The sequence below is a fragment of the Mya arenaria genome, chromosome 5 (genome assembly GCF_026914265.1).
Source record: "Mya arenaria isolate MELC-2E11 chromosome 5, ASM2691426v1".
Classification (NCBI taxonomy): domain Eukaryota; kingdom Metazoa; phylum Mollusca; class Bivalvia; order Myida; family Myidae; genus Mya; species Mya arenaria.
The window spans coordinates 21247028-21263420 of NC_069126.1; the positions used below are offsets into that span (position 1 = coordinate 21247028).

Below are 16393 nucleotides of genomic sequence, written 5' to 3' on the forward strand. Positions count from 1 at the left end.
CAGCAATTTGGTATTGACAAATAATAAATGAGAATGCCTTTATGACTTGTAGATAATATTATTCGTAAAGCTTATAAAATCCGCAATTGTGCTAATTTGCATATGTGTGGGCAGGAATTGAGACAAATCAACAGCAAAAGCATAACGTTAACAAAACTTCAGAGACCTCAGCTATTCGTTTTCCTTTTCAATTTTCTTCATACTTTGATATTAATTGCGGATTATTTTCTTTTTCTTTTCAATACAATCATATTTATAGTTCACTTCAAAACGGTGCGATTTACATGTTCATTTCAAAACAACACAAATGTGTTATCAAGGACACAGTATCACAAGGGTGCGGACGAATGCTTTATTTTGGTAAAATCAATTTTTGACGGAAATCAAATTCAATTTTCAGAAATAATGTATAAGTTTTCTGTTTTTACGTGTTTTCTCTTTTGTAAACTAAGGAATAATTTTCTAACATCTTAACGTTTTACTCTTTCTTATCTCATAATGCAGCAAATGGATTGTATTTGTTAACTTAAAACGAAACGAACTGCATATAGCAATAAGATAAGAAAAGTCGTGAAAGTATGTCAATATATCAACGTAGTTTAATCTCCGACATCGTGTGTCTCTAAATGAATATTTATACAGAATATAAGAGGAACTGGGGATTTTCCAGATTTGTTCATAGAGCATGTCAGTAAACACAATTAACATAAAACAAATTAATATCAATATAATGTAACATCGCAAAGAACGTAAAAACAAACACAAACCAAAGAAAGAAAAACTGTTCAATGTAAGGAGAATATAAATATGTTGTTAGATACTTTGTAATAGAAAGTTCTTGTTAATCTATGTAATATTTCTTATAACAGTATCGAAATTAACTCGCATTAAAATGTGCATCATAATCAGAATGTATTGACGTTAGTAATAAATCATGTTGGCAATATAGTTTAAACATACAATGTTATTCAGAATGAAAAGTGATTATATATTATGGCATAATATAGACATTCTATAGTTAAAGGGATAACAAAGAATGCGAAAATGCAGTCGTTTTACAATTGTGTACTATTCAGTTTCACCATTAAAACTATGAGTATTTCTGAACCGCTTTGTACAGTTGTCAGTCAAAGAAAATCATTTCTTGTTTTCTTCTAAGACTACATTTGCCATGATCTTGAAATTTACACGTGTTCACGTTTATTTTAACTAGTTTTTGAGTGATCAAACTCCCACTTGTCCGACCAATTATAAATGTATATTCTTTGAACGGATATAATCTTAACGAATCATCCTAGGCTATAACTAAACAAGAACTTTTGACTCTTTTCGTCTCGTTTCATTCCATAGACCTGATAATTCTGCATTAGTATGGCGTCTTATTTCGTTTCTCTCAGTATGTTTTACACAGGAATTTTAACTCATTTTATTTAAGATAACATTGAACAGAGTGGCATATACTTTGTCAATCTTATCATGTTTCTCTGGCATATTCGATCGGGTCTATAATGTTTAGAAACGATAACTCAGTAGGTATACAGCCTTGAATTCTCATCAAATTTCGTTTCAACTTAAGCTTGCCTTCTGTTATTGTCGTTATCTCCTCATCTCAAGTTGTCCGACGGCAAAACACACAATTCGCTTAGATATTCTCAGAACGGATGCTGTTTTATGCATTATAAAATTATTTACATCCTGGTTTACCGCCACAGGCATTGAAAAATCCGACTAAAACATTATACTGGAGTAAGAGTCCGCGCCATTTATCATAGCCTTATAATCACGGAAAAGGTTAATCTGAGACAAAAGGTAAGCATGTTCTCCAGCTGCCGATTCTAGTTTAAGCATGAACAAAATCGTTCTTTTTATAGTACGCTTCCGTCGTATGATCTTTCTATAATGCACTACTATAGCATTATCATTGTAAATTCATTGTTTAAACCAAATTCATCAGATACTTGTTAAGTGGTATCACAGTGAAATAACTTTTGTTTTGATAAAATAAATGAGATTCACAAAATGATGAAAATCAATTGTCTACAGCGCTAAGTAATTCAACATTGTCATTAGTATCCACAAATATTACTGTAATGTTGTCAGTGTAATGTATATAACAGACCCAAAACGGGATGGTTTAATATATTTTTATTACATACATACAGATACGCACACGATCTTGATTCTAATCAATAACTGAACTATCAACATGCATGCAACTGTTAGCCAGAGGTGGGCTTATCATACACAGGCGGGTTTATCAATACTGGGCTCTGATTGGCCACTACAATTACGGTACAAAATTTTCACAGCGACACTTAGACAGGGAGAATTCTAGTAAAAAGTGCTGATCCCTTGTCAAATTCTCGGGATAATTAAGGGATGTTTTCTCCGCTTGCTATTACAATATATGTGGACATCTAGAATAAATGTACTGCAATACACAAATATAAAATTAATCATCAAGTATGACATAATCATTATAAACAGTTAAACACTAAAACAAAGCATGGTAACTTCAGACACATTGGTGACATAAAAAACAAAATGAATAAAAAAGTAATGTAGACGTAAAATATAGGAGAAGACAATGGTCTTACTAGAAGACACAATACTAAAACACATATTGTTTAAAGAACGGTAACACTCTATAATAGTATCCATCATTATATATCATCTCTATAATGTACAAATGCACGGTAAACAAGACATTGATACACATGCTGGTTATCTCTAAGAAGCGTAAATAATAATTCGTTACTCAATTGTATATGACAGATATATCACCTCAAACACGTTGTCATTAATAAAGCACGCACAAGAGAAAGGGTGTACCTATTTTGGTCCAATTCCCTTTCTTGTATGTTATACAATCTAATAAACAGTTTCGGTCGTTGAACGAAGAATGGCTGAACAAACAGCTTCCAAGCTACTCTCCATTTGGTAAGTGTCCTTCTCATCTTTGACCCACATGATTCTTGAGTTGCTTTTAAAATATTCTCTTATATCGGGATCCATTTTATCTTCGGGAACATGTTCTTTCACCATTAGTATCACAGGTATTTGTAATTCCATTGCTGTATTGAACTCAAATAAACACCAATTATCATCATCGGGCCTGCAGGAACCTTCTGAGAGAATAAACAACATTGATTTACATTTAAGTATTCCATCCCTTATCACGTTTCTTAATTTGCCAACTCCCATATGCATTTCACTAAAATAAACTAAATCTCGTTCCGTTCCAACACGACTTTTCAACTTTTCATTAAGGGATTCATAAATGTACGTTTTTACAAAATCTTTGTCATTTCCACTAAAATTTAAAAAAACTGCGAATGTATCGACGTCTTCTTCTTGTTTTAGAACACTAACCATCTCGTTTTCTATAATTACGTCATGTAATAAACGACATTCGTCTTCTTTTTGCTGTTTGTGCTGCTGATAACATTTTAGAAGCTTCTTGGTCACACATCCAGAAACAATAAGTAAAACGAACGATGAACTGCATACTATAATAATGAGCATCTGTTGCCAGTATATGCTGCTACAAATGTCTTCGAGCTCAGCAACTGTTGCGTTTTCGACTAGTGTAGCCTTTCCTCTTTTTCCTGAGCAATAAATGATGCTGCTGTCGACAATGTTCCTCATGTTTTGTACAATCCAATTTATTGCAATCAAATCGTCACACTTTGAGCATTTGATAGGATTGCCGGCCAAAAGAAGTTTATTTGATTCTGATTTATTGAGGTATCCTGAAAAATTCCATTTTGTCGATTTATCTTTCAAGTTCAGATTATTGGATGTCAATGAAAGCACCACTAAATTCTTTAAGTGCGTCAACGGGAGAGAAAATGCAGTAAACTCATTGTCAGACAAGTCAAGATATGACAACTTTTCGTTATTGGAAAATACAAGTTTCGGAAGCACTTTCAAACCATTCCCAGCTAGATTAAGAACTGACAGATTTAAAAGAGCTTTAAACAGACGAAGAAACTGCGTAGTGTTGTTTTCCGACATCTTAGATAAACGATTTCCAGCCAAGTTAACTTCAGCTAATTGTGTGCAAGATGACATTAAATTAGGGTTAAGAAAAGAAATTCCATTTTCTGCTATATCTAACCGTTCAAGTAGACAATCGGTCCATTGCAGTGTGACATCAAGTACATCAAAGTTGTTATACCGTGTCCTGAAGTATTTCCAGTTTAAAATTCCAAAATCGATGCCAAAGGAAACATTTATTAAATTTATTAAACTTAACTCACTACAGGATTTACAGAATCGATCGTAGATGATACTTTCTACATTACGAAAGGGTGTGACGTCCCTCATATTTGTTAAATTGAAATGTAAATTCTCCAAACGATTGGTAATGAACCACGTCGTTGATCCAATTTCCATTCCACTTATATCTATTACTTTCAGCTTTTCACATATGCCATCGTACTGATAACGGTGTCCGTCATATTTACTAACTCTTGAATCAGTCATGTTGATGTATTCTAAGCTTCCACATGCTCCCGATAATGCGCGAATGTCATAAACAACGCCTATTGACTGCAAATATAATGATTTAATTGGCCGGCGGGACAAAGTTGTTATTAAAGCACTGTTAAAACTAAAGACAGTCGACAAATCTCCCGCCTTATCCAAAACAAGCGTCTTTAAATTTGGCAAAGAATCATTCGATGCAAAGATATCACGAAGATCTGAAGCGGTCATCCGTAGCGTATCTGTAAGATTTAATATCGTCAGGTTAATGAGACCGACAAACGAGTCCTTTTGAACGTCTGTCATTATATTTAAACACAACGTCTTCAATTGGATTAGTTGTGCGAACGCATAGGACATTAAATACACTGTAACTCTTACTCCTGGTGACTTCGTAAGTTCCAAGCGTTCAACTTGTTTCCATGTTTCGCTCTCGAACGATCCATTACTAATTGTAAACTTTATATTCGATGTAAATTTCACAGTGATAATCTTATTTCCATGAGGGTCAGGTAGTATTCCATTTGTACAGGAAAACCTCCCATCATCTTGACTAACACACATTCCATGAACGTTCGAATGTTTTAACAATACAAATGATACAAAAATACATATAGTATTTATATTCAACATTTTGTTATAACTATTCACTTTACCCAACTGAAGAGTCGTAAGTCGCTTAACATTGCAGCATGTATGTACAGAAATAATTTCTCTAATTGCTTAAATAATCAATACTGAACACAAGTAGTTTCTTTTGAAATCTTAGGTATGGTTAAATGTTTTGAAAACTAAGGTAAGTTTAAATGTTTTGAACTTCCTTATCAATTATCTGAATATCCAATACGAATCAAATTTACTTATTCTACCAAAAGTTAAAGCATAGGGCAAACTTTGTAAGTTATAGATGAAACGAAAATATTCCAGACTTCGAATGCAATAATTCATTGGAAATAACAGCGACAAACCCACTAGATAAACAATTATCGATATCTATGTTCAGATGCGCAAGGTGCAATGCCAAACCGATATTTAAATAAAGACAGACAACGTCGCATATCCTTAAAAGCCAACACTAAATAGTGTCTTGTTCATTTACTCCATGAAGATATAAAACCAGACAAATAAAGATATGTTACCAAACCACATAATCAGTCTCCGAAAATAAAGGTAAATCGTCTCCATGTATTTCCAAATAATGTATTGATGGCATCAAAGACCCCTTGTTTTGATTTTTCATAACGTTTGGTCACGGGGTTCAGAATTGTTAAATTAAACAACTTCTGTTTTGACATGAATACACGGTTCAAAATCTTACTTAAAATACTTGCGATACACGAATTGTAAGTATGTGGACGATGGATTTGGAAACCCTCGCCGATTCAATAACGAAATCATATTTAGTATATTCGAATCAGGTGTTGCTAATTTTCTCGGATAAATCTTGACACATTAATGTTTTCAAAAACAAAAACGAGCTTATCATATTCCTATTCATGGGATGTTAAACTAAACGCAACTGTGACTGAATGTTCGATACTTTCCATGAATGTCATTCAATCATCAATGCCTTGTGGTGATTGCTTTCATTTTCAAAATATATCAGAAGAAATTTAACACGACAGTTGATTAAAGTAGTAAAGATATATCATTCTTGCATAACGGATGTGTATATCCGGTCATGTGACCAGTGCTGGAAAACCCCATCTTACATACCCCATGTAAGATGAGTCGCGCGCAACAACCGCGCCACTTCTTATTTCATTTATTGTATGGTTTATGAAAAATAAATTATGCCATTTCAATAAAGCACAATCAAATGTATATGTTTACAGGACTTTTAATTAAAATTGAAAATAAATAATCGTAAAAAAGGCTATTTTAGTTACTGCGTTCTATGACGTCAGTAAACAACTTCGCACACGCTTTTTGATGTAATTGTACAAAAGTTCGTTTTCAACGTCATTTTTACACAAATTGATAATTTTAGATATACGAGAAAACTTATCAATCATGTTTTTCCGGTCCGGATAGAAAAATCCGACCCTCGGGCACGCTGCGTGGCCGGTACCTCGGCAAGCATCGTTACCGGCTTACGCACGTGCTCTCGGGTCGGATTTTTCTATCCGTACCGGAAACACATGATAGATACTTATAATATATCAACGCAGTTAAATCTCGGTCATAGTATGTATCTAAATGAATATAAAACAGAATATAAGAAGAACTGAGAGGGGGGTCCAGATTTGTACATAGAGCATGTCAGTATACATAATTTATATAATACAATATAACGTAACATCGCATTCAATCAATATTAAAACATTCTCGTGTCAGGTGGACTTACATGATTGAAAAAAGAAAGAACGAAAAAAAAAAATACAAAGAAAGAAAAAAAACTGCTCAGTCTAACGAGGATGTAGTATGTTGTAAGATAACAGAAAGCTCTTGTTAATCTTTCTTATATTTCTTATTACAGTATTAAAATAAACTCGCATTAAAGGTGCATTATCACAGATTGAACGTTTGACAAGTTTTTTTTTGTCTTGAAATGAGCCAATATTTGCAAAAATGCATGGAAACCAGTTATATAACTGCTGCAAAAAATAGATCGCAGGTTTTTATATTTAAGTTCAAAAATGGATGTTTTATGCAATTTTCTTAAACTGTTAGTAAAAGTTAATTTTCGAACACAAATATGAAAATCTGCAATCTGATCTTTTGACAGCAATCTTTTATCATTGTTTTGCAGATATTTATGCAAAATTTGCTCTTATTAAGACACAAAATTAAAAAAAAAATATGTAAAAACGGTATATCTGTGAGAATGCAGCCTTAAAGCTTATCACGGACATATAAACCAATGTAACGATGACGTATTATGTTGTAAGATAATTGAAAGCTCTTGTTGATCAATCTCATAGTTCTTATTACAATATTGAAAATAACTCACATTAAAGCCTATTAGGGACATATAAACCATGTCTCTAAGTTAAATAAATGCATTAATTGTAAATTGGCTTGACTTTTAGTTGTAGTTAACCTCACGATCCCCTTAACCTGTTTTTACTATCATTTAACCATTCGGAGCTCCTCGGCCATTTTTTTTAAAAAACAACCTCGGATGTATTTGGACGGTTTACATTCTCAAAAAGTGGTACGTTTAAGTCCGCTGCAAGTAGATCGCGTAGTAATTTTATTTAGCAGTTAAACTTAGTGACATTACTCTTGGGATTCTTAATTATGTTTGCAATAATACAATTTAATGGCAATCAAATTAAACTTAGATCAATAAATACAACTCTAAAACACTATATTTAATTAATGATAAAATTCAAAATTTTACGAACTACTTCAACTGATGTACCTGCATACATCCGAGGTTGTTTTCGATAAGATGGCCGAGGAGTTCCGAATGTCATTTAACATGTGTTTTTCATTTCCGGCCTTTAATTTCACAGAATGTGTAGAATAATCAGAATGTTTTGATTGATCATGGCGTTGGTAAGTAATCATGTTGTCAATATAGTTCAAGCATACAATGTTATTCAGAATCAAAAGTAGATTTATAACTGTACAATGTATAAGAAATCACATAATAGCGACACTTAAGCATTAAAGGCATAACAAGAAATGCAGTCGTTTTACAATTGTGTACTTTTCAGTTTCACCTTTAAAGCGAGGAATTTTTCTGAACCGCTATTTACAATTATCAATGAAAGCAAATAATGTCTTTCTAACAATACATATATAATACCATCAGACAGAGTGGCATTCACTTTTTCTTATCATGTGTCTCTGGTACATTTCGAGTGGGTCTTAAATGTTTCGAAACTATTAACCAGTACGAAATCATTCTAAAATTGTCAATGAATTTGGTTGTTGCCAACTGCTTATCTCGAGTATTCCGGTGGTGGGCTGTGGTCTAAAAATGTTATCCTAAAATTTCCCTTGTAATACGAGATCAAAGAAGTGCGCGCGCTTTTACCAAAGATTACGGTATTGCATCATTATAACTTTGACTAACCTGCACATTTCAGTACATTTTCTGTGCAATGCATAACTAGTCCACAGCCAGATTTCTTCTTCCAGATGTATGTGTTAACTCAATGTTCGATACTCTACCGTTCAACACATACAACACAATATTCGCTTAGATATTCAAAGAACGGATGCCCGTGCTGTTTAATTCCTTGTTCAATAATTTACATCCCAGTTTCTCGCCACAGGCATGGTAAAAATCCATCAGTTACCCTTAAATGGCCTCGTCAACGTCAATGACATGGTTTTTGACAATCACGGAAAATGTTAATATGAGACAATACGCTGGAGCATGAAAACTATCGTTTCAGTTTCAGTAAACTTCCAAAGAATGATCTTTCTGTAATACTATAGCTTTATCATCGTCAATTCATTGTTTAAACTATACAAATCAGAAACTTTTTAAAGCAGTGATTTAATTTCACTAGCAAAAGCCAGGGGCCGATTTCTCGAAAAAGATGATCCCGGGATTAGCGGCTGATCGCGATCAAAAACGGGATTAAGATGATCTTGTTAATTTTTGGGTTTCACGAAACATTATCTGGATCATCTAATGAGCTTAATCCCGTTATTTTAATCCTAATAATTAATAGGATTAAATCTCGGATAAGCGATTTAAAAATGGCCGACTTTCACAGAAGATTGCAGCGTCTGCGTGAGAGAGCGGCCGGAATTACTATTCCGCGCCTGTTTAGGGACAGATTAAACCCGTTGGAGGTGGTTTCGCCAGAGGAGGTGTTTCGGCGCTACCGATTTAGGTCGGAGAGTATTATTACGCTGGTGACACTGATGTTTCCTTTGTTGGAGAGGGCAACTCTGCGTTCTTGTCCCCTACCCCCTCTTCTGAGTGTATTAGTAACACTCCACTTTGTGGCCAGTAGTTCCCATTACACCGTAATCGGCGATGTTCATGGACTTTCGGCTTCATCTGTGTGTCGCGCAGTGCGTAGGGTTATTATAATTATGGCTGGGCTTGCCAAGAGGGTCGTGTCATTTCGGAGAGATGTCGGTGTGTGCAAGGCGGAATTTTATGCACTTGCGGGTAAGAACATACACTTATTTATTTATAATAACATGATCGATGTATTTCCTTCCTGTGAATATAAAATTCGGTAGTTCCTATAACCACCGGACCGGAAGTGGCGGAAGTGAAGCAGCTGTCAAACGGTTACCCTAAGGTACAGTGCGGATTGTAGTATTGCCAGATAAACGACAGTACGGATTTCAGCAGGTGCTTGGATGGTCTATTTACGTCATAGATATTTGTGTAAATAGAAAATAGACATTACATTTGCCTTTGCAGCAAAGTATTGACAATGTTTATCATAATTTTCTCTTGTCAAAATGAACTCAACTTTGATTGTGTTTATATAAAATAATAATGTAAGTAGTTGCCACATTTTCCCATGATTATTTTATGAAATAATTAGGGTAAATCAAACAATTAAGAAATAATGGAAGATCTACACTGTACTTCATCTTTGAGGGGCCCATCTTTGATTTAGATTTCTAAGCTAGTATTTTAGTACTCCATATAAACAGCCGCTTTAGAGTCTTTAACGGTTTTTGAATAGGCGAAAGTTTCCTATACTTGCATTATTGTGGCTAGTATTTTAGAAGGGGTAAACAAAAAGTCCATTGTTTGAATTTTAATACCTATCAATCCTATATTTATGTTTATCATGAAAAGCATCCAACATTAACACTGAAATTTAAGACATCCATTACATTTTGAAGTATTTTGACTGTAAATCATATGGCTGTAGTGATCATAGCAGGGGGACACGTTCTAAAGCACTGTAGTTTATCAGTCGACCATATATCTTTATACTGGTGATCATAGCTGGGTGACACGTTCTAAAGCACTGTAGTTTATCAGTTGACCATATATCTTTATACTGGTGATCTTAGCTGGGTGACACGTTCTAAAGCACTGTAGTTTATCAGTTGACCATATATCTTTATACTGGTGATCATAGCTGGGGGACACGTTCTAGAGCACTGTAGTTTATCAGTTGACCATATATCTTTATACTGGTGATCATAGCTGGGGGACACGTTCTAGAGCGCTGTAGTTTATCAAATGACCATATATCTTTATACTGGTGATCATAGCTGGGTGACACGTTCTAAAGCACTGTAGTTTATCAGTTGACCATATATCTTTATACTGGTGATCATAGCTGGGTGACACGTTCTAAAGCACTGTAGTTTATCAAATGACCATATATCTTTATACTGGTGATCATAGCTGGGGGACACGTTCTAGAGCACTGTAGTTTATCAAATGACCATATATCTTTATACTGGTGATCATAGCTGGGTGACACGTTCTAAAGCACTGTAGTTTATCAGTTGACCATATATCTTTATACTGGTGATCATAGCTGGGTGACACGTTCTAAAGCACTGTAGTTTATCAGTTGACCATATATCTTTATACTGGTGATCATAGCTCGGGGACACGTTTTAGAGCACTGTTGTTTATCAAATGACCATATATCTTTATACTGGTGATCATAGCTGGGTGACACGTTCTAAAGCACTGTAGTTTATCAGTTGACCATATATCTTTATACTGGTGATCATAGCTGGGGGACACGTTCTAGAGCACTGTAGTTTATCAAATGACCATATATCTTTATACTGGTGATCATAGCTGGGGGACACGTTCTAGAGCACTGTAGTTTATCAAATGACCATACTTAGCTGTACTAGTGATCATAGGTGGGGGACACGTTCTAAAGCACTGTAGTTTAACAAATGTCCATATATATATCTAAATACTGGTGATCATGGTTGGGGGACAAATTCTTAAGGCCTAAAAAAAAAATTGTTTGGTTAGGGTTACATCCTTAAAAAAAATAGGTAGGGTAGGTAGGCTTTTTATTTTTTTTTATTTTTATTTTTTATTAGGTTTTATATAAGAATATAATTTTCATCATTGGAGAATGGTGTTAAAGCTATCTTCTGTACAAGCATTTAAGGTTTAAACTTGATATTAAAAAGCAATTAAAAAAAAAAACGAAATTTTTTTTTTTTTTTTTTTTTTTTAGTTTTTCATTTTTTTTTCAAACTGACTATAAAAACGGTAGGGTCGGCGCCTATTCCGTAGGTAGGGTCGGGTAACCCGAACCAAATGTATTTTTTTTAGGCCTAAGCACTGTAGTTTACCAAATGACCATTTTTACTTATGTTCATAGTTGATTGACACATTTTAAAGTGCTGTAGTTAGGCAACTGGTGACTTTTGCTAGGGGACATGTTTAAAAGTGACAAGCTCATAATTTGTTAAATGCAAAGTGTGTCAAATCATAAGGAGTGTTAAAACAAAAATAGCAAAAGCTGGAACCCTTTAGCAAAATAATGTTGAAGACCACAATTTCAAACATGTATTCAAAATTAATTACAGCTGTAGTGTTGCTTGATTGGCTGTTTGACATTATCATGGGATATAATGAATGTTTCCTTAAGGGGCAAACATATCCACCATTTTTGTTAAAGTCCCGGTGGCTGTGTTGACTAGCCAGCTGTTTTTTTACTGTTTACTTGGTTTTTCCTGGCGTGGGTTTGAACCCCACAAAAACCAAAAAAAAATAATTATGCACTGGATTTTTTTCTGCATTATTGATAACATAAAATAATGATAAAAATAGTTTTTTCAGATGCATTACCGGGAAAACTAATATTTGGTCCAAAAACAAAAGCGAGTCACTTTTAAGTACTGCATTAAGTTTACTTGGTATATGCCTTCACTGTTACGCACGAAAGGGGGATGGTGTTGAAGGAGGAATATCGCTGTAGCCGCAGGGGAGCTCCCCAGGGAGAAAAATGAAGTATGGAACTAACATGTTGGGCACTGATGTGTATTTGGAGGGATTTATAGGTTCGGGGTCGCCGACTTTGTAGTAACCAAGTGATTGATTTAGGCTCAGTAAGCTATCCAACACAGAGAAACAATGATTACTATAGCTGATCTTCCCTTTATTCTGATATCAATATTTAGCTTAGCCCTTGAATTTGATGCCATTTTTTCCCGTATTTATTTTTTCATTTTTCAAATTGATGTTACACACATGCGTAAGTGCATAACGCTGGCTACGCCCAGCCTTCAATGTTTCATATGGGTAGTTATGGCGGTGACAGCTGATGTGAAGTTCTAAATCTTAAGCAATGCAGTTTATCAACTGATCACCTGGAATCATTGGATTGGATTTTCACCTGGATACACTTGAGGAGCAAAGAGATGTTAAGTTTGAAAAACTATGAAAAAAAAAGTTGTTTGATTTGAAGTCTACAGATAAAACTCAGGATCTATACAAGTGTAAGAAATGTGGTTAGAATTGGTAAAGACTTAAAAGAAAGTCTTCACTGGATGTGTTAAGAAATAAGTAACTTTTGGTTTAGTGAAGAGACATAAAAATGGAATTAGAGAAAAAAGGTCACATTGGATTAAGAAAGTGATCTACAAGAAAAGGTTTATGTGAAGAAAACTACTAGCTCAACAATTGGATTCACCTGAGGAGTTACAAGAACATTGGATTAAGAAAATCTACAAAAATAGGTTGGATTATGTGAAGAAACTACTAGATAAACAGAATTGGATTCACCTGAGGAATTACAAGAAACTATAATTATGATGAAGGTCTTTTTTACTGTGCTTTGAAAAAAATTCATCTGAAATGGGCCAAAGTTGAAGAGACGATTGAAATAATATGAAAGAATTGTGTGGATTTTAGATGACATGATTGAGTCTGTGACAAAAACACTTCCATTGTAGGTAGTTTTCTATGCTTGGTGAAATTGAGAAATAATTTTTCATACAAGTATGGTTACTTATCTGCATGGAACAATCAACATAAGCGGAACTTATGTGAACTGTGTCACAAATTAATTCTTCTGAAAGTACACAGTAACTATTATACACTTTTGTTTGCAAATCACTAGGGATGCAAACGAATGGCAAAATTTATATTCGAATATTCGGTAATTCTTTCGATCGAATATTCGAATATTCGAATATTCGAATACCAAAATGATCCTTTAAGAATTGTAGAAAACTAGTATTCAATAACGTAATAGCTAGGGCCCTGTTACCCTTCTTTGTCGTATTCGGTACACGCGACGGACACTTATTGTTCCACAAATTAGCCTCTGAATTTCCCCATTTTCAGAATATATCCCAAGAAAAAGCCATAATTATATTTTAAACAAAAAAATAAACTATATCAATTCCTCTGCGTTCACTTTTGTAAACAATGCAAAATAAGATCGGGAGTTTCGTTTTTTCCCGGCTAAATGACGATATGCGCCAACGTGGTACTTGCAGCCTCGTTCTGGGATTGATGTTTACGAAATATTTTTAGAGAAAACGACACCAACCATGGCCGCACGTCGATTTTGACTAATATATTGTTCAACAATACAGGACATATATCCTTAAACGTTAAACCATACAATTATTTTTCAACGCAAGAGCGTTGTAACGAAACATGGAAAACAGTTTAAAGCAAATAACTATCACATGTCCTTCGAATCATCAAGGCGATTTGCGCATATCGCCAAGCTTGATTCGCAGGGAAAGACAACACATTGGTATAAAGGCCGATCTTAAATGTTCACAAAATAATTGGAATGTGTTTGATGTCACTTGTCTAACAGCCAGTAAATGCAAATTTACGGGGACTGTTTATAGTTCCCGACGACATATCCGATATGGCGTGTGTATAGTGTCATATGTTTACACCTCTGGCATTACGGGTCCATCGTTGTAAAAACAAGACAGACGAAGATGACAGTTGTAGGCAAAAAGTTTATTAATTTATTATTTCAACAAAAACATCAAATATTCGAATACTGATTTTGGCATTCGAATACCAAACGTTCGATCGAATATTCGAATATTCGAATATTCGTTTGCATCCCTAGTTTTTACATTAAGCTAGTTATTGTAAAAACACGGGGACCCGACGATATGTCCCTAAATGATACATGCCGCGTGTTTAGTGTATTGTCATCACATTCACACCTCTGGCATTATGGGCCAATCGTTGTTTAAACAAGACAAACGAATCTTAAATACAACAACATAGTTGTAGGCAAAATATTTATTATTATTATTATTCAACAAAAAAAACATCGAATATTCGAATACCGATTTTGACATTCGAATACCAAACGTTTGATCGAATATTCGAATATTCGAATATTCGTTTGCATCCCTACAAATCACGCTAAAATACATAGATCAAGGGTCTGAAGCATTGATTGATCTTGGCTTTTGTTCACGCTTAAACCACCAAGTGAATTTCCTTTCAAGTCTGACAGCTATGGCCTGTCATTTAACTTCATGCATCATTCTGCTAACATCATCTGCAATTTGACATGTTGTTTAACTAATCACATAGAACTTTCTACCAATAAAGTGGGCTCATTTCCACACAAACCATCCATGTTCAGTTTGCATTGATCTCCCCTTGACCAGGGCTTTAAAGTATGCTTGCAACAACTGCATGGTTATAAAGGGAAATCTTAAAAGAGTTGATCATGACTACCTGGGTAATCTTTTAAAAGTTGGTCATGACTACCTGGGACATCTTTGAAGAGGGGATCATGAATATCTGGGTTATCTTTTAAGAGTTGATCATGACTACCTGGGATATCTTTGAAGAGGGGATCATGACTACCTGGTATATCTTTTAGAGGTGATCATGAATATCTGGGATATCTTTGAAGAGGTGATCATGACTACCTGGGATATCTTTGAAGAGGTGATCATGAATACCAGAGATATCTTTGAAGAGTTGATCATGACTACCTGGGATATCTTTGAAGAGGTGATCATGACTACCTGGGATAGATATCTTTGAAGAGGTGATCATGAATATCTGGGATATTTTTAAAGAGTTGATCATGACTACCTAGGATATCTTTAAAGAGGTGATCATGAATACCTGAGATACCTTTGAAGAGTTGATCATGACTACCTGGGATATCTTTGAAGAGGTGATCATGACTACCTGGGATAGATATCTTTGAAGAGGTGATCATGAATAACTGGGATATCTTTGAAGAGGTGATCATGCCTACCTGAGATATTTTTGAAGAGGTGATCATGACTACCTGGGATATTTTTAAAGGGTTGATCATGACTACCTAGGATATCTTTAAAGAGGTGATCATGAATACCTGAGATACCTTTGAAGAGTTGATCATGACTACCTGGGATATCTTTGAAGAGGTGATCCTGACTACCTGGGATAGATATCTTTGAAGAGTTGATCATGACTACCTGGGATATCTTTGAAGAGGTGATCATGACTACCTGGGATAGATATCTTTGAAGAGGTGATCATGAATAACTGGGATATCTTTGAAGAGGTGATCATGAATATCTGGGATATCTTTGAAGAGGTGATCATGAATACCTGGGATATCTTTTAAGAGGTGACCATGCATACCTGGGATAACTTGAAAGAGTTTATCGTGACTACCTTTACCTGGGACATCTTTGAAGAGTACATCATGACTACCTGAAGATGGTATAAATTAACAATCTGCTTTTTGCAAAACGGAAAAATGCCTTTAATCATGTAACAGATACTTTTTCAAGCTTCCTGTTGACCTTATAAGGATTGTAGTAATCACTTTATACAAGAAATCAACATTTTTAAATACTTTATTTGAAATCATAATATGAAAATAAAATAAATCCATTTAAACAAGTGCTGACACAGCAATTTGACAAATGTTCTGGACAGGGTTTACTTTACACAGAAAGCCAATTGTTCAATGTTCTGTTTGCATACATAAAAGCCCATATTAGGGAGAAACATTTACAGATATACATCTTGATGAACCCACTG

The 16393-nt window shown here is 34.6% G+C and overlaps 1 protein-coding gene across 1 annotated transcript in view; it reads left to right on the plus strand.

The window, feature by feature from the left end:
- Positions 1 to 8876: 8876 nt before the first annotated feature.
- The window catches only part of LOC128233860 (putative nuclease HARBI1), a 36415-nt gene continuing 28898 nt past the window's right edge, over positions 8877 to 16393 (plus strand). The window contains exon 1 of the mRNA XM_052947728.1: positions 8877 to 9571. Coding sequence (XP_052803688.1) covers positions 9034 to 9571 — 538 coding nt within the window. The 5' untranslated portion in view covers positions 8877 to 9033. The remainder of the gene's footprint in view (positions 9572 to 16393) is intronic.